The 19,098-nt window shown below is 41.7% G+C and overlaps 1 protein-coding gene across 3 annotated transcripts; it reads left to right on the top strand.

Annotated features, from left to right (window-relative positions):
* The first annotated feature begins 418 nt into the window (after positions 1 to 418).
* On the top strand, positions 419 to 18,759 carry LOC109415651 (uncharacterized). Of its 3 annotated transcripts, XM_029871843.2 has the most exons (4): positions 419 to 654; positions 10,583 to 10,686; positions 17,601 to 18,218; positions 18,283 to 18,606. In XM_029871843.2, exons 1-4 carry the CDS (start codon positions 570 to 572, stop codon positions 18,469 to 18,471), a joined length of 996 nt encoding a protein of 331 aa, XP_029727703.2. In that variant the 5' UTR covers positions 419 to 569; the 3' UTR covers positions 18,472 to 18,606. The 3 variants fall into 3 exon arrangements, with proteins under 3 accessions (XP_029727703.2, XP_019545105.3, XP_062716606.1); XM_019689560.3 differs by lacking the exon at positions 10,583 to 10,686 and having other exon boundaries at positions 435 to 1,258; positions 18,283 to 18,759; XM_062860622.1 differs by lacking the exons at positions 419 to 654; positions 10,583 to 10,686 and adding an exon at positions 10,700 to 11,763 and having other exon boundaries at positions 18,283 to 18,759.
* Positions 18,760 to 19,098: the final 339 nt, after the last annotated feature.

Here is a 19,098-nt window from a genome sequence, read left to right on the forward strand (position 1 = left end):
TACCCATCCTCATTGAAAATATAATTTTATCTTTCTTCTTAGGTATCCCAAAGAATTTATCTAAAGATATGAAGATAAATTCTTCTAGTATTTGCACTTAAAATTTTAAGAGTTTTATCATGATGGAGAGATTCCAACTATTTTTCTTCGGTATCAAGGATTTTTGTAGTGGTATTGGTAAAGAATCCAAAAAGGATTCATTCAAAAATCCCTTTAAAAAAAAAATCTGGTTTGTTTCGAATTTATTTAAAATTCGAAAACAAGGTATATAAATTAGCACTTTGATTTTGTTTCATAATTTATTATTACCAGGCTATTTCCTCTCGTTCGGGATGGAGTAGATAATAGGCAACAAAAAAAAGAAAGCCCGAGTGAAGTGAGCCCTACCCTCTTCTCTCTGCAGGAGGACCTGAAGGCTCAATAGCTTACCTTCAACAGTCGCTCGCAAACACCTGTCGCGTAATGTAGCTTTTCGCGTTTGTCGTCGTCGTCGTCGCCGTCGTTATTGTCATCTTCATCGTCATACACGTGTTCATTCCAATAATCGGATCAGATAATCAAAACATCTCATGATCGAAACCGTTACCGTGGCACTTACGTTGCAACTCCGATGCGAAGAAATTCCACCCGACAACGACATCAGAAACTCATACGGTAGCCTAATCGAAACCGAAGATCTTTCCATCATCGGTTATATTGATGTGTGGCATCGCATCAATGCATTATGCATTGCATTGCATGCAATGAATGGTTCAGTGTTTCGCACGCATCCACATGCATGGGTTTTGCCCGAAGCGAAGAGAAAAGTGCAATCAAACATGACGGCCATCGATCGATCGATGGAAGTGAGAGTGCCACTTTGAATAACACCACCGATAATGATCAATAGACGTGCATACGCAAGCGTGAGGAGTGAGGAAGCTCTGTGTGTCTAGTCTATAGGAGGTGGGAAATGGAATGCATGGAACGCGTGGGAAAAACGGAACGTTTGGTGATTGGGGGTGTCGCCGGTGCGTGAAAAAAAACTACCTGAAGTGGAATTGAATTACATTAACAAACCAAAGTGCAATTTGCTGAAAAGAAAACAGTTCAATACAATAAATTTAGCAGTTAATATTTGTTGGAACATACTGAACAACCCTACCACCCACAGTACTCGAGCACAACGCAGAGGAAATATCGAAGCGGATACATACGGAATGAGCTCAATGTTGTGGTAAAGTCGCATTGAAAATTTAGCCACGGGCGTTGCTTGCAGGTAAAGCATAAATGGTACAGAAATTAACAAATTGAATAATTTCCAAAAGATTATTTGACGAATTTCCGAAAAAAAAAATATTTTTCTTCTTTCTCATCTTTGCCCATCGATGTTCGGACGCCTAACATCTACAAATATGATAACATCAATAGTATGCCATTGAGATGCCAGATGCCACTAATCTAAACTAAACTAATTTAACAAGTTTGAAGAGTTCTGGAGGTTTGAAAAATGACAAAGTATACCGCATTATCGTTCAAGACACATCGTGAAATACTAACATTAAGATGTGTATCTACTTTTCAAAATAGTGATTTTGAACTCTTCAAATATTGAATTTCTCGGCTATGCAGTCAAAAAACTCTGTGAAACGACAACGGTTTTAATTGGTCCCCACATTTCGAAAATGCTACTTGCCATCAGGGAAAAGTGATTTAATTCGTTATGTGTCTGTGAACTGCCTAATCGGATACTCCAGCACAGTGCCAACAAAAAAAAGCCTGCGCACTTTAGAATCAGTACACTTTCAACCGGCTGCAGATCAAAAACGGTTTCACTTGGAATAACGTTTTGTTAGGAGCAATTGAAGCTTATCTGTTGTAGTTTGTAGGAAGAATAAAAATTTGCTGTTTTTATTATTTTTCAGATGAACTATTGATCTGACTTAATAAATTGTTATATATAGCTATTGGCAATTTTTGAAAATCAAAGGCTTTCATAGATATTTAAAGTAAAAAAATGTTTTCGCATAAACTGTAGTTCGGCAAATGCGCATACGAGAAGGATACTATACGAATAGTATTGGTATACAAGAAACCAATGTTTTAACGCAGAACAATATGAATAAACGTGGCTCGAAAGCTGTAAGGACGATTGCTGATGAAATTCGTAGGATGTGTTTGAATGGCGTGAAATATCTCACGAAATTTTTAATAAAAATGAATCTACTCAGAAATATTTTATTTGTGATCATAGAATTACATCTATAGTTTTGTAATCCATATGATTTTCAGTGTTTTATCCATGAAAACTATCTTATTTAAGGTTTATAAGGAGGAGTTTGCATTACGACTGCTAATTTCCGACTAATGTGCAGGAAAACTGCTAATAAATCCAAAAATAATCCATGTTTCGGTTTGAATTATGTTAGGCCACTTGAATTAGGGAATTGTAGATCCCAAAAACGATCCCAGGAAATATTTTTTTCATAAAAAATACTTTGAATAAAATTATGCCTTGAATATAGCGTGAATGCACGATAAGGCTATAAGTTTATTATGGTCTTGTGAACCGTATTTGTCAAGAGTTAAAAGTCGTAACTCGTTTTGAGCACATCTTTGATGAATATGCTTTTGTTTCTCGTGGAAATTCCAGCCCGTAAGCTGTGAAATTTGCAAGTGTCGACGATCATTGGTTTGTGCAGAAGAAAATGGCATGAATTTCACAATCAGATCAAAATTCCCCCTTAAAGAAATAAAAACCGCATTTTTTCATATCTTTCCTACAAAATACAATAGATAAGCTTCATTTGCTTCATACAACATTTTTTTCTAGGTCAAACCGTGTTTGATTCGCAGCCGGCTTAAAGTGTACCGATTCTAAAGTGCGCAGACTTTAAGTGAAGATATCATTTAAAAAAAAACTACAACATGTACAGACTACTCAAAAATTACAACCAGACATTCCGCTTAGCAAAGACCACAGACACAGAACGAATTAAATGTTTTTTTTTTTTTTTGCGGTACGTTTTACAGCAGTACTGTAAATTTTTTTTCTGAAACGAAAAATTCTGATGGCTCCCAAGTGCAATATGCAAATCTACACCAACCTAATGCTAGTTACATTCATCGCAACAGGTTTACGACAATGACAGAAATAAAACAAATGAAGATGAACTACGTGAGAAAACCCAACATTATCGTAATATTCATTTATGTCTGGGATTCTCGAACTTTTTCAGCGATACAGTTATTGAAAATGTCGATCAACCTACAAATATTTACTAAATAAAAAATATATGGAGGGTAAAAATTTACTTCGTCATATGCGCTGATTCCCGTCATGTCAGATGGACATTAGCCAATAGTTGAAGATATTTCAACTTACCTTTGCCAATGACTCAGCAAAAACATGTAGACTATCAATAACCAGTCCCTACAGCAATTAATATCAAATAATTACGCAAAAATATCTATTTCAGTCCATTTACGGCTTCACAATTTTTCTCGTTTTGCGAATGACGAAGGCAACCGCACCAAAGCAACAGCTAGCCGAATTGTTCTTCATCACCGTTCAATTTTCACAGCGTCATATTCACTTTGTTTAACCAACCTTGAACCAACACCCCACAAAAGCTCTGTGACATTTCAAAGTTGGATTTCAATGCTTCAAAATGCAGCAAAAACTGCTCAATTATTGGTATAAAGTGCTTTTCCACGTCGGAAAATTGTAAACAAACAAGTCGTCTTTGTCTTTGGGAATATGCAGGCAAATACCAGCTACATCTATCTCAATTCAAAAGCAGTCCACTCAATAGTATTTTAAACACATTATTTGATTTGGATTGTGAATAATTTGATTTTTTTTTCCGGACACAGCTACGGTCAAATAATGATTTTTGGCTTTCCTATGTGCCATAGTGTCACGTAGAAGGTGTGAAGGAAATTAAATTTATATAGTGCCCAAGACTATAGACTATAGACTTGGACTAGATGTAAATAGAATTTAAGGGAAAATTATTCAACCTTATTATTTTAAGGAAATGGAAGTTGTTCAACCATATGTTTTTACAAACATAATATAAAAGCTAATTTATGAATAAGTCATTCAAAAAAAAAGGCTGTAAGACATTGGGCAAGATGCAACAAAAATAAGTATTGATCGGTGCTAAGTATGACGAGAATAAGCTTGAAACCCTAGTATTAATCATTTTGAAGCAAGGTGGGATTTGTAAAGTAGAACTAATAGCTAAAGATTTCAATTCATAGCTGTGGTTAATTTCATTTGCATCTCAAAACCCACAATATTGACTTTCATTTTTGTTTAAGTTCACAAACAAAGATATTTTTTCTCAGTTGATCAGTACATCAAGGGCTTACGGATAGTGAACTAGTTGGTTCTGGGTTTATTCGTTAGGTGACGCTAGTGAACTCTTTAAACATTCTGAACTTCTGTATCTCGAGAATCAGACAACATAGAAGAATTTTGAATTCGACAAGGTCGATCAGGACATCAAGAGCTATCTAATAGTGAACTAGTTCGGTCACGCCCAATGCTCACTAAGTCACGCTCCACCTGATCCGCCCATCGTGCTCTCTGCGCTCCACGCCTTCTTGTGCCAACCGGATCTGTTGTGATCACCAACTTTGCAGACTTGTTGTCCGGCATTCTTGCAACATGTCCTGCCCATCATATCCTTCCGGCTTTGGCCACCTTCTGGATGCTGGGTTCGCCGTAAAGTGCAGCGAGCTTGTTGTTTCATCCTTCTCCGCCACACACCGTTTTCCTGCACCCCGCCGAAGATCGTCCTTAGCACGCGTCGCTCGAAAACTCCGAGTGCTTGCAGGTCCTCCTCGAGCATGGTCCATGTCTCGTGTCCGTAGAGGACCACCGGTCTTATTAGCGTTTTGTACAAGGTGCATTTGATGCGTGGGTGAATCTTTTTCGACCGCAGTTTCTTCTGGAGCCCGTAGTAGGCCCAACTTCCGCTGATGATGCACCTCCGAATTTCACGGCTCACATTGTTGTCAGCCGTCAGTAAGAATCCGAGGTAGACGAATGCCTCCCCGTCTATAATAACATTACTACCCAGACGGATCCGGTCGTGTTCGGTTCCGCCTACCAGCATGTACTTTGTTTTTGAGGCATTCACCACCAGTCCGACCTTTGCTGCTTCGCGGTTCAGGCGGGTGTACAGCTCTGCCACTGTTCCAAATGTTCTGGCGATAATGTCCATGTCGTCCGTAAAGCACACAAATTGACCGGATTTTGTAAAAATCGTTCCCCGGCTGTTGAGCCAGGCTCGTCGCATTACACCTTCTAGAGCGATGTTGAAGAGTAGGCATGAGAGTCCGTCACCTTTTCGCAGTCCCCGGCGAGATTCGAATGAACTGGATAGTTCACCCGAAACTCTTACGCAATTTTGCGCACCCTCCATCGTTGCTTTTATTTATCAGTCTAGTCAGCTTCCCAGGAAAGCCGTTTTCGTCCATGATTTTCCATAGCTCTGCGCGGGAGAATGAGATGAGCAGAACGGTAATAAGGTGGTTCTTTAAAAATATGAAACATAAACCATGCTCAAAGAACACTTGCTAAGGTAATCTTTTGCTCAGTATAGATAACGGTGTGTGGCGACAGAGGGTGAGCCACGTGCTCGCAAAGCCAGAAGGATACGGTGGGCAGGATATACTACTAGAATGCCGAATATCAACCCATTATATATAGAATTATTAGAATGATGCAAATTGGAATGCCTAAAAACTGTTGAAAACTATGCATTGATAAACTACTAGCACATTGTTTGAGTTATTACTAATGTAATCCATTTCTGGAATATTTCAAACTGTAACTTTTTTTATTGAGAGATTATCAACTATGATCAGTCATCTAGAATAGATTTGCATAGCTCATATAAATAAGGTAGCTGCGCAAAAAAAAAAATTCAACGTTTCACGTGCATATGCCCCACTGTGTATTAAAACGAAAATTTCACCGTAGATTTCCGTTGAGATGATTGCAATAACTTTCTTTTATGGGGTTGAGACACTCCAGAAAAAATCAGACATCTACTGTGATTGTGGCATAATTCGGGCGTTAATGGGTTAAAAACATTTAGGACTACGCGATAATTTTAACATAAAAATGTCAGAAAGTGTAAATTGAGCCGGTCACATAAATTTACAACATAAAAATTCCAAAAGAATAATACAATGTACTAAGGGCCAGGATCACAATCTAGCGGGACAAAATTAATTACTCCGAAATGAAGCATTTCCGGCACATGGTGTCTCAGACAAAGTTTTTTGTAATGATCAGGGGCGTCAATTGCCAAGAGTTTAGCAATTCGCAACTTATCCGCATAGGTGGTGCCATCATCTAACTTTCTAGTTTTACGTCCCAGAGATTTCGCGTCTTCGACAAAGTTGTTCGTTTTGACAAATTAAACAACTCTTCGCCAGCTCAGTTCAATCACGGAGTAGCAACTACGAAGTATACGGTCACCAATGCTCATGCTCATACTCTGAAAATCAAATCCTAGTCCAATTCATTTCTAGAAGATCATTTAATGAAATTTCAAAGATAAAAATTCGCGAAGAAATTGGAAACATAAATTGCGCCAAACTTCATTCTTAAGAAGAATCAATCAACTACATGACAATTTTGATGAAATTTGTCAAAATTATTGTTTTATCTTCAGTGATATTTCAGAAGATTAAAAAATGTTAATGATTCCTAAGCGACTTTAAGCACATATTTCTGAAAATATATTATGTATTAATTTTCGAGGATAACGGCTGATACTCGGGAATTGTAGAATCATTTTAGAGGAATTCTTATAGAGCTTAGTAAAAATATCAATTACATATTCCAGTGATTGAAGTAATTTATGGAAGAGATTTACAAGGAAGTTGTCTCTCTCTCACATTCTTTTACGATTATTACCAAGATTATTACTATGTTTATCACGTAGTAATAGAACTTTTATTACCCTTTTTAACACAGACCTGAGATAATCTTTTAACTAAATATTTATGCAAAATATAGCGAAATACGTAAATGTAACTAAGTTATCAGCAGAGCAGAAAAAACTAAAGAAAAGAGAGGTTATTTTTTAAAAAGGTTCTTTTTCAAAAATGTGCGACCTTTTAAGAGGTGCTTCTACTGGAAAGTAAAGACTGGATTATGCGCAATACAGCCCAGTAATTACTTATACAGTAATTACCTTAAGGTCATTACCATCCCTATCTCATGGAACCGGCAGAACTGTCAGCAAGTTTGGGGAAGGGTAACCAAAATCGGCGGATAATTTGGCCATCGGCTGACAGTGAATAAGGATTGGCTCCGGCAAATTCGATTGTCTGTTCCCTATGTTAGGGGCGGTTGATCAACGTGCGATTGCCAATAAACGAGTCTAAGCTGAACTGTGCACCATGGTCCTCCGGAAAGTGGATTGGTGTTTGGTGTTTTGTAGGTGATACTGGTGGACCGACGCGATTGCGGACCTGCGCCGCGCCTGCCTACGGGCTAGGCGGCGGATTCAGCGAGCACGATCAGAGGAAGAGCGAAACGAACGGCGAATGGTGTTCGCCGCTGCAAAAGCCGCGCTTAAGACCGAGATAAGAGCAAGCAAAAAGGCCTGCTTTGAGGGTCTCTGTCAGAGTACCAATACGAACCCGTGGGATGACGCCTACAGGATCGTTATGGCCAAGACGAGAGGTGTGATGGCTGCTACAGAGCAATCTCCAGAGATGTTTGAGGGGATCATTGGAGGACTTTTTCTGCGTCATGATCCTAGTCCTTGGCCTCCTTTCGTAGGACAGCCGGGGACTGGGGCTGGCAATGAGGAGAGGGTCACCGATGTGGAACTTGCGGGGATAGCTAAGTCCCTTAGCGTAGGTAAGGCCCCAGGACCGGACGGAGTTCCGAACCTGGCCTTAAAAGTAGCTATTGCAGAGGCTCCCGAGATGCTCAGGTCTGCTATGCAGAAATGCCTAGACGAGGCAGTTTTCCCAGAAGCTTGGAAGAGGCAGAGCCTGGTACTAAAGGCGGGGAAACCACCCGGAGACCCGTCGGCATATAGACCAATATGCTTGATTGACACGGCGGAGAAGGTGCTTGAAAAGATCATCCTCAATAGAATGTTGGTTGAGGTTCACTGAGGGCGAAAATATACTAGTTTACGACACGGAGGTGGGTCAGAAGTGCTTTCACATAACCTAAGGAGTCCGGCAAGATTCCATCCTGGGTCCGGTGTTATGGAATGTCATGTACGACGAGGTGTTGAGGTTAGAGTACCCAGTGAGAGTGGAGATTGTCGGATTTGCCGACGATATTACGCTCGAAACGAATCGAGGAGGTGAAGTTGACTACCGACCACTCGATCAAGGTTGTGGAGGCGTGGATGCGGTCCAGGAAACTGGATCTGGCTCACCACAAGACAGAGGTGACGGTTGTTAACAACCGGAAGTCGGAGCAGCAGACGGAGATCAGTGTAGGAGAGTGCACTATCCTGTCAAAGCGCTCCGTCAAACACTTGGGCGTGATGATCGACGAAAGCTTACCTTCGGTAGCCACGTCGATTATGCCTGTAAAAGAGCCTCCACAGCTATTGCGGCACTGTCCCGGATGATGTCCAATAGCTCTGCGGTGTACGCCAGTAAGCGCAAGCTTCTGGCTAGTGTTGCTACGTCCATACTTAGGTATGGCGGCCCGGCGTGGGGTACCGCGCTAAGTACTGAATGCTACCGACGGAAGCTGGAAAGTACTTACAGGCTTATGTGCCTGAGCGCGCGTGGGACAGTTCCATCACAGGAAGGTGGACCCATAGGTTGATACCAAGGGTAGATAGTTGGATTAATAGGCGCCAAGGGGAAGTTACATTCCACCTGACACAGATCTTTACAGGTCATGGTTGCTTCCGACAGTATCTACACCGTTTCGGGCATGCGGATTCTCCCGAATGCCCAGTGTGCAATGGTTTAGAGGAAACGGCGGAACACGTTTTGTTCGTGTGCCCGCGTTTTCGCACAATGCGTGACCGCATGCTTGCCACATGCGGGGAGGACACAACTCCGGACAATTTGGTCCAGAGGATGTGTAGGGATGAGGCTAGCTGGAACGCCGTTTCAACGGCTATCACCCATATCGTCTGGGAGCTACAGAGGAGGTGGCGCGTGGACTTGGAGAATGGCTAGTCCAGATGCAGTACAAGAGGTGGTCCAGGGGTTCGAAGTCGGCTTCGTAGGTCATACCGGTGCCCTGCGGTCAAGATCAACCCTTACAGCGATTAAGTGGCCGCGGAGAGGAAGTCCCGGTAGCGGTGCTGTCGTGGCGTCGGTCTACTGGGTTGGATCCGAGCCCGCGGTTGGAAAGGGGTCCCCCGCAAAGGTCGGGGTAGATGTGACCCTGCTGTCCGCAACCTTGGGGCTGTCCATAAACCACGTGGTCATAAGGGGGGGGGGGGATGGGGTTCGGCCAATGACCATTTTGTATGGACAAATAAAAAAAATTGTATGGACTAATGACCACGCGGGAGGGGGGGGGGGGTTGAAAAGTCCCGAAAAAATGACCACGTGGTTTATGGACAGCCCCCTTCGGGTGCATCTGATAGGGCCTGAAGGGTAGTGATACCCTTCCTTTGCGGGCAGGTCAGATCGAGTTGCACGTGGGCATCAGTTCTTGATGTCTGCAAAGCAGTTGGGCGCGGGCGGGGTTGACCCTGCCCGCCTTCCGAGGACAAAGGGAGTGGCGAGGACCACTCGGGAAACTGGCTAAGCGCCAGCATGTTGCCGTGATGTACTCTCCAGAGCGAGTGTTCGTTGCTGCTAGGCTACGCAGCTAACCTTGAGGGTGCGATGTGCACTAGCCCCTCTCTGAAGCAATACTTTCTTGGTGGTTCCGGAGAGCCGTAGGGTTTGGCGACCATAGGAATGCGTTTTAGTGGGTCGAGGAGAGAGTAGTCCTGGCTTTTACTAGTGTTGTAGAAGACGGTCTTAACCCCACACTACCCTAACCTTCCTGTTAGGTTGTCTGTTGAGCAGATTTTTCCCCCTATGGTTTAGAAGGAAAAAAAAATATGCCAAACCGCAAAGTGATCCGACGCCTGTAAAAAAAGTTATACATTTTCATATCAAATGCATCATCGCAAGGATTCTGCGTGTTGTTAATTTAGCTTACTTGATTTGGGTTCCAGATATTTAAAATTCGTAAAAATTATCCACTATAAAAAAAAACGAGAATAGTCACATAGATTGTTCGTTATATTGAGACCAATAATCTCATCTCAGTATTATTTTATAAATTTATTTTTTACGGAGCACTCACCCAGTTGCTCGCACATGTAAAGCAATCAGCCGCAGTCAGCATTGGCAGCTCACCACGAGCGCACATGCGGGTATCCTCCAATCACCATTTCTTTATCTATATACACAAGTATCGTTCGTTGTTCGTTTGCTGGCGAGTCGATGATCTCACGCGGTGCGACTGCCCAGCCCTCAAGTGGATTATTACCGAAACATACCGGCACCACCCGACTGCTCGCTCAGCACTGACAGAAGCTAAAATGCGTTCAACTTTCGCGTGTGCTATACCTAATACCCGCCACAGCCCGGACTGTTTGTTTCATTGCTACGAAAGAAAATTGTTTGGGTGTTTTTCGCGGACAGCAGACAGCCCCAGCCCCATTTCGAGACAGCAGCTCTCATAGTGACGTGAGTATTCTCCAAACGCCAAGTAGAAAATCAGTTCAGCAGTAGTGTGTGCTTGCCTTTTCCGCTATCGAGAACGACAACTGCGGAGTACCATAACTTGAGCTATTAGTAGAATTTGGTTCTCAGCATAAGCATTTCCAGTGCAATCATTTGGAGCTCAAGTGCCAATCGCGCAGTGATGATGAATCAGGTGTAAATTACGTTGTGTTAAACGATGCGGAATCGTTTTTACGGAGGCGAGTTGATTGGGATGACGCGAACGATTTCACGGTCATCGAGGCGTTGAACAAGTGGAACAAAACTCTTGAACAGTTTGCAGCGCTGCGCTGGTGCGGATAAGTGATAGGGGTGTAGTTGCATATTGCTAGAAGAGCAAGTGTCACCGAATAAGTACTTGGTTCTAGCATGTGAAATTTAATAAGCGAGAAATCACATAATCCTCTCCGGTATTACATCTTACTGGCGTTTGATGGAGAAGATCGTCAACAGATATTGCACGTGAAGAACAGCAAAACGCGATATATCATAGTGAATTAGCTAGTCTGTGACACAGTGGATCTGAACAAAAATGCAAAGGCAAAATTGCCGACTTATATGTGATACGATTGTGTTTTAGATCGCCGCTGTGCTACGGCTTAACAAGCAAATTAAGTGAATACACTTATTTACTACTTTTGCTTTTGAGCTGCTTCGTGTATTGACGTAGCAAACCTCCTACACAGCAGCGGAAAGTCAACCGGAATAATTACTCCTGGGCACCAAACCTACACGCAACCATCCATGTGAGAAGAGTTCGGCAAAAATAACGATAAGCGTTTAAAAAAAACTGATGAATTGTGAAAATTTGTGAACATTGAAGCAATTTGCCGTAACAACCGCAGTATGGACTTAACGAAGACAGTGGATACCGGCAGGATGGAGCGGCAGCTATGTTTTTCTACCATTTTAACGAGTAAATAGTCGAAGTGAAAAATGAAAACAAGAGGAAGCAAATGAACGTCCTCAACTGGAACGACGGCGGCGCGATTGATACCCATACCCATACCCTGTGGAAGCGTGGGTGATATACATATTGAGGTAAATTACATGCAAAGTGTTACAACTCGTAGTACACAGAGAAACAAAAAGTGGGCTGTCACTGTTTTTGTTTTTGAGATAGTTTGTTAAAAGATTAAATAACGATGATTTACGACATGTTTCTTTGAATCCCATACTTTCTCAAAATTACCTATACAGGTCAGCCAAGGGGTCGTTCATAAATGACGTAGCTTTTTAAGCGAGTTTTAATACCCTCCTCCCCCTCGTAGCATTTCGTCACAAATTTGGATACCCCCCCCCCCCCTATAAATGACGTAGCGGGGGGCCCCCTCAACAAAATTGTCATGTCAAAAAGCAAGTAACGAAAAAACTCGAAACTTAGTTCTGATTTCAATTTTAACTTGTATGTTTAACGAATATTATTAAAAAACAACAATAGCAAGAAAACATTGCCGACTGTGGAGCGGATCTGGTGTGATGGTTAAAGCACGTGACTATCACGTCGAGGACCTGGGATCGAATTCCACTCCCGACATACATACTCGCAAAATGTGAGTTCTTCCTTCGGTAGAGAAGTAAAGCGTGGGTCCCGAGATGAACTAACCCAGGGCGCGTTAATATAAAAAGAAAAAATACATTGCCGACCGGCCAGGTTCAAGTCGCCAACATCAAGACCATAGGTGCAACCAGAAGAGATTATCACCAAAGCTAATGACTCAATAATTCACCTATCGTTCTGCTCAATGCCGGAAGACAGGAAATTGATGCTCCCAATACAGTTCAATATCATATTATTCTGGGAGCTCTTTCGAAAATATTAGTTGGCTCACTAACAAATTTGTTAAGAATACATATCAATTTGGCTTCATTTGAATAAAATTCATCACGACATTTGAAGGACCCTGCAGGAGTTTCTTCTATAATTCTCTCAGCAGTTCATTCTGGAATTTCACAAGGAGCTTCTTTTGGGATTCCCATTTTTGAGAATTCTTCCCTTTTTAATTCCTCCAACTGGGGTTTCTCCAAGAATTTCCTTTGGGATTCCATTTGAGATTTCCTCCTTTTTAGATTCTTTCAGGGGTTCCTTCAGAGATCCCTCCAAGAACTCCTTCCGGAGATCCTTGTTAGATTCCACCGTAAGTTCATTGTGAGATTTCTTCGGAAGTTTTTTTTCTAAGGTTTTTCTAAAAGTTTATCCATGGTTTCCTTCGGGAGTTCTTTCAAGGTTTTCTTCTCCTCTGTTCCGCCAGCAGTTTCTTCGAACATCTCTTCAGGGATTTTAAATGGAATTTATTTTAAGATTCCATCAGAACTTCTTTCTGGGTTTCCTAAAGAAGTCCCTTTCAGGATTTTCCAAGGAGTTCCTTCAGAAATGAATATCAAATATTCTTTCCGAGATCTCTGCAGGAAACCCCTCCGGTATTCTTTCAAAACCGCTCCAGGAGTTGCTTCTGGGATTCCTCCAGGAGTTCTTTTTCGGATTCCTTCAGGAATTCCTTCCTGGATTCTTCTGGGAGTTTCTTCTGGGATTCCTAGAGGACTTCCTTCTAGGATTTATCCAGGTTGTTTTTTTCCAGGACCCCTCCAGGAACTTTTTCCGGCACCCCTTTATTCACTCTTTCTGGAATTTATTCAGGACTAGCTGTCCCGGCAAACGTCGTACTGCCTGCCTACTGTGTTTTTTGACATGCAGCTTTGTACAAAAATGCCCCGCAAAATGGATTTTCAAACTTTCTCGTTTTCGGTGCGTTCCCGGTCGATATTCCCAATTATTTTTTCGTACGAACACGTCGGAGCCCTGCACCAATGCAACACTGAAAGAATGGTGTAGATCCGTTGACCCGTTGACCCGTTCCCGAGCCTATTCGTGACATACAAACACCATTCCATTTTTATTTATATAGATTTTTTTCTTAGATTTCACCAGGAGTACTATTTGGATATCTTCCGGGATTAAACAAAAGCTATTTTCGGGATTCCTTCAGAAATTCCTTCCGGGACTTCTTCAATAATTTCTTCTGTGTTTTCTTCAGAAATTGAACCAGGATTTATACAGAAGTTCCTTCTGAGACTCTACAAATAGCTCCTTCTGAGTTTCTTCCAGGAGTTTATTCAAGATTTCTCCAAAAGTTCCATCTAGAAATGCTCCAGGCACTCTTCATTTCTTTTAAAATTTCTCTATGATTTCCTTTCAAGATTCCTCCAGGAGTTTCTTCTGAAATTCTTCTGAAAGTTCCTTGATGGATTTCTTTTGAGATTCCTCCAAATCCTTTTGGGATGTTTATTGTTTTCAGAACCTTTTTCTGGGATTCCCAGTAGGAATTTCTGTGAAAATGTTATCCTTCTCCTGTTGGGGAAACCTATAATGAACACCATGAGAAATTCCTTCCAAAGCTGCTATAGGAGCTCCTTAAGAAATTGTTGGAGGAATTCTTCGAGGAAGTCCTGTAAAAACTATATAAGGAACTCTTGGAATAATACCATAATGCCAAAAACTTAGAAATTGTTTCCTTTGCAACCTTATCGGCGTGCAGTGCCCTTTAGCAAGCAGTAAACTATTGGTCGTGAGAAGCATTTGAGCGAAATTGATTTTCATACACATTATTCTTTCATTATTCATTATTATTTACGCAGGATTTCAAAACCATTTACTCAGATACAGTTGTTGCGTATCATAGCTGCATGTCTTATGGAAGGAAGCCGGCATTCATGTTCATTATTTGTTATTTACATTAATGTGATGAAAAAAAGATCTGGCAACATATATTTTTTTAAACTGGATAATGATACTTAATGCAAGTAAAAATTTTATTAATTACGAAATATTTTTTTTTTTTCAATAAGCTTAGTAGAAAGCTAGGTAGCATACCCCTATCGTCACACTTCGTCACAAAATCACAAACAACCCTCCCCCCCCCCCCCCCCCCACCCAAAAAAGCTGCGTCATTTATGGACGACCCCCAATAAACGTGTCGATAGTCAGCAAGCATTGGGGGCTCCCCCTGACTTGAGATGACTTTTATGCGGCATGGTCGCCCGATATATGAATATGCAAATCGGCGTTGCAGTTTAAAGTAATCAACATGACTGTTTTAGATTCGTCCCTAGTTTCGTAAACTACATATATGAGTATGAAGAATTCCTCCAGGAGTTTTTGCTGCAGTGGATTCATCCAGAGATTCCTTCAAGAATGCATCTAGGGATTCCACCAGACATTTCTTTGGGGATTTGTTCAGGGATATCTTTAGAGGTTTCCCCAGTAATTGTTCCAGTGCTGGAATTGCTCCAGAGATCCTTTTAAGATTCTTCCAAGAATTCTTCAAGGGATTCCTCCAGAAATTTCTTCAGGATGGTTCAGGATTCCTCTGTGAGTTCCTTCAGGGGTTCGTCCAAGAATCCCTCTAAAAAATCCGCTAGAGATTCTTGTAGGAATTCTTCCGGATATTCCTGCAAGTATTTCTCTAGATTCCTCAAGAAATTCCTCAAGGATTTCTCCAGGAATTTCTACAGGGACTCCTCCAGGCATTGCTTCAAGAGTTCCTCTAGGGATTGCTCTGGGAATTCCTCCAGGAATTTTTAAGGAATAATCACAAGCATTCCTCCTGGAGTTCTTCCAGGGATTCATCTAGCCATACCTCCAGGATTTCATAAAGGGACTTCTCCAGGAATACCTTTAATAATTCCACCAGGAATTCCATCAGAAATTACTCCTGCAATTTCTCCAGGAATTTTTCCAGGAAATCCTCCTCCTGAAGTTTATACTGGCATTATTCCAAGAATTCCTTCAGAGATTCCTGCATGATTTCCTCCTAAGATTTCTCTAGGAATTCCTTCAAGGATTTCTTCAGAAATTCCCCCAGAAATTGATCCTGGAATTATTCCAGATATTCCACCTGGCATTCCTTCAGGATTCCATCCAGACCTTTCCCCAGGGACGGACTCCTCCAAGAAAGAAACTAAGAATACCTCCCGGAATTACCCCAAGATTTTCTCCAGAAATTCATTCAGAAATTATACCAGTAATTCCTTCAGAAATTATTTCAAGAATTTATTCAGTAATTCCTCCACTTTTTTCCAAAGATTCCTCCGAGAATTCTTCCAGCGTTTTCTCCAGGAATTCATCCAGGAATATTCAGGGATTCCTTCATGAATTGCTCCAGAGATTTCTCCAGGAATTATATCATGGAAATTCTACCAGGGAATCTTCCAGAAATTTTTCAGGAATTTCTTCATGAATTCCACTAAATATTGCTCCAGAGATTCCCCCAGGAATTCTTCCGTTGATTCCTCCAGTAATTCATCCAGATATACCTCCAAGTATTCCTCCTGGAATTTCTCTAGGAATTTCTTCAAATATTTCTCCAGAGATTCCTCCCAGATTTCCTCTGAACATTCCTCCAGAATTTCATTCACGGAATCCATCCAGGATTTTTCCAGTGATAATTCATCGGAAGAAACCTAATAATCCCTCTAGGGATTTATCCAGGGATCCCTCCTGGAATTTCACCAGGAATTTGTCCAGAAGTTTCTCCAGGCATTCCTCCTGAGGTTCCTCCAGAAATTGCTTCAGGGATTCCTCCACGGATTCCTCCAGAAATTCGTCCAGGGATTTTTCCAACAATTAACCAGGGATGCTTCCAAGGAGGAGGAATTCCTTCCAGAATTTATCTAAGGAATCCTCCAGAAACTTATTTAGGTTTTCCTTCAGAATTTCTCCCAGGGTTTTCTCCAGGAATTTCTGCAGTAAGTTCTCCAGGAATTTCTCCTGGAATTCCTCCAGGAATTTCTCCAGGGATTCTTTCATAGTTTTCTCCAGGTACTTCTGCAGGAATTCCTTTAGGAATTTCTCCACGGATTCATCCAGGAATTTCTCTATAAATTTATCCAGGTAATACTCCAAGCATTCGTCCAGGACTTTCTCCAGGAATGCCTCCAGGAAATCCTGCAATTATTCCTTCAGAGATTCTTTCAGGGATTTCTCCAAGAATTCCTCTAATTGTTTTGCTAGGAATTTGTCCAGAAATTACTCCAGGATTCCCTCCAGAGATTCCTCCAGGAATTGCATTAGGAATTTTTCCAGGGATTCCTCGAAATATTTCTCCAAGAATTCGTCCAAAAATTCCTCCAAGAGTTCCTCCAGAAATTTGTCTAGGATTTTTTGCCGATATTCTTCAAGCGATTTCTTCAGAAATATTCCCAAGGATTCCTTCCTTACTTGAAGAATTTATAGAAAAATTCCTCTAGCGGTTTATATTGGAATACTTTAGGTTTTTTTAGATGGATACAGTTGTCAGGAAATCCTCTAAGAAGTCATCCAGGAACTCCTTCACAATGTTCCTTTTTCCAGTCCGATTGGGAGTCCATTATGAGTTGCCGTTCACCGATGTACAAGTATCCGGGTCCGTTTAAGCCATGGGCTTCGAAGAGAGTCAATGTCAGTCTCGGGGGGAAGAGGATATGCCGAAAAATTGCAAGTGGACTATGATCGAACCCATGACCATCCACTTATGAAGTGAGCGTGTAGCCACTACGCCACGGGCCCCGGCGTAATTCTGTTTTCTAATTATTTTTTTTGTATGAGAAATTATTGAACACGCGGTACTTTGAACGTTCGTGTTTAAATGCTTCTTAATTTATTGTGTCTGCTATTTAGTGAATTTCGCTATAAATCTTTAAAAAATAATACTGTTCACGATATTAAACCATGTCATTAATAATGAAAATGACGTTGACTTGACGTTCAAGAAAATGTAGAAACAGATAACATTGATAAGGAATTGCGCAATGATTGATGAATATCGAAACAAAACTCTCTTCCATCGAATAATTCGCATCATACAACACTTAGCCTTTGTCTCATTTCTTTCTCCTCCCAGATGGATCAGCCAAAGTTGGAAATAATGCTATCGGTGGACGAAGAAAACGCCCTCACCCTGTACGAAGAACTCGAACGGACTGACATCAACACTTTGAACCTGAACGTGGACTGTTGTTGCGGTCTGCTCCGGACGTCTCCCTTTCACCAGCCAAAATCCAAGTCCAACTCTCGGGAACGGTTACGTGCCGACTCCGGAGTTTCCAGCGAAGATGAGGCGTACGCCGACAGTTGTTCACATACCTCAGAGCACAACAGTGAGTGTCGCGAGCTGGAATGTGATCACGATCACGAGCACCACATCTTCCATCTTCGGCCGAGCAGTAGTGGTGCCCGTTATGGGCATCGTAGTAAATCCAGCCTGAGTCGACGAAACGACCGGTACCGTAGCTTTGGGCTGCTGGAGTCCAATATCTTGAACTCATTCCAGTTGCAAAACTATCGACGGAAAACTACAGGTGGCTACGATTCGGGCAGTTTTTCTGGACAGACTAGTTACAGTTCCACGACATCCAGTATGATCGAAGACATTTCCGACAAAATAGAGGAAATTGGCAAGTTGGACACCAACATCCACTCGCTAATGTACAAATCGGTTGAGGTGCATAATGATATTTTGGTGAGAGATCTTGAAGATGCCTTCAGTTTCCATGTGAATTAATATGTGTAATTTTTTTTTGCAGTCCCTGGAAGCAACCACAAATCGTCTTTTGGCGGATACCAGAAAGTTATCCGATGACCTTGACGACGTTCGCTATTTGGATGAACTGATAACGATTCTGAACGGCGACATTGGGCCCGTCATTCATCGCGAGTGGCCGTACCAAATTCTGTTCGATACGCCGATAGAGGAAGGTACTGCGGTTACGTGAAGCGTCAAACTGTTTTCTACGAAGTGGTGCCACTCCCTGTTTTAAGCGATAAATCCAATTCGATGCATTACAGTGAGAGTATTGAAAAGCAAACAGCTCGTTCGGTCAGAAGAAAGATAATATTTTATTATTAGCAATTGTTACGAAATCAGTTACCATTGTCGAGGTGGTGAGACAGTTTTTTCAGTCGGGTGTCCACCATTAAGAAACCAAAACGAGTATGCCAGCCAAAGAGTGTACTATAAGCAAGTACATGTATGAGCAGAAATACAATAAAATAAAAGACAACCATGTTTACCTTAATAGATATAAACTAACATCCGGTTCCTAATTGGATTGCTTTCTTTCTTGGGGTACATTTGCGTGATTTTGGGGCTTATGCCTAGTTGCGGACAGAGATTTCATTGTGGCCTTTGCTGGATGGAACACGAAATGTAAAACGCGACCAGTGTCGCGACTCGCGACACCTTCACACCTTATATCGTGGTATCCACGCAGTAGGTAAAAATGTCTGAACGGAAGACACGATTGGCGGAATACGTAAGGCACATGGATATTACGTGAATGGTAAGCTATTTGAAGAATTCTTAGCAACAGGAAAGCACACATGCTCCATCATCCAGTCCG

This window comes from Aedes albopictus, chromosome 3 (genome assembly GCF_035046485.1).
Source record: "Aedes albopictus strain Foshan chromosome 3, AalbF5, whole genome shotgun sequence".
Lineage (NCBI taxonomy): Eukaryota > Metazoa > Arthropoda > Insecta > Diptera > Culicidae > Aedes > Aedes albopictus.

What these genes read in the sequence shown, in the direction of transcription:
- LOC109415651 (XM_029871843.2), top strand. Translation starts at nt 570, where the DNA reads ATGATCGAAACCGTTACCGTGGCACTTACGTTGCAACTCCGATGCGAA. An exon ending in ACAGCAGCTCTCATAGTGAC is followed by an intron (nt 10,687 to 17,600) that starts GTGAGTATTCTC and finishes TTCTCCTCCCAG; the next exon opens with ATGGATCAGCCAAAGTTGGA. An exon ending in AGGTGCATAATGATATTTTG is followed by an intron (nt 18,219 to 18,282) that starts GTGAGAGATCTT and finishes TTTTTTTTGCAG; the next exon opens with TCCCTGGAAGCAACCACAAA.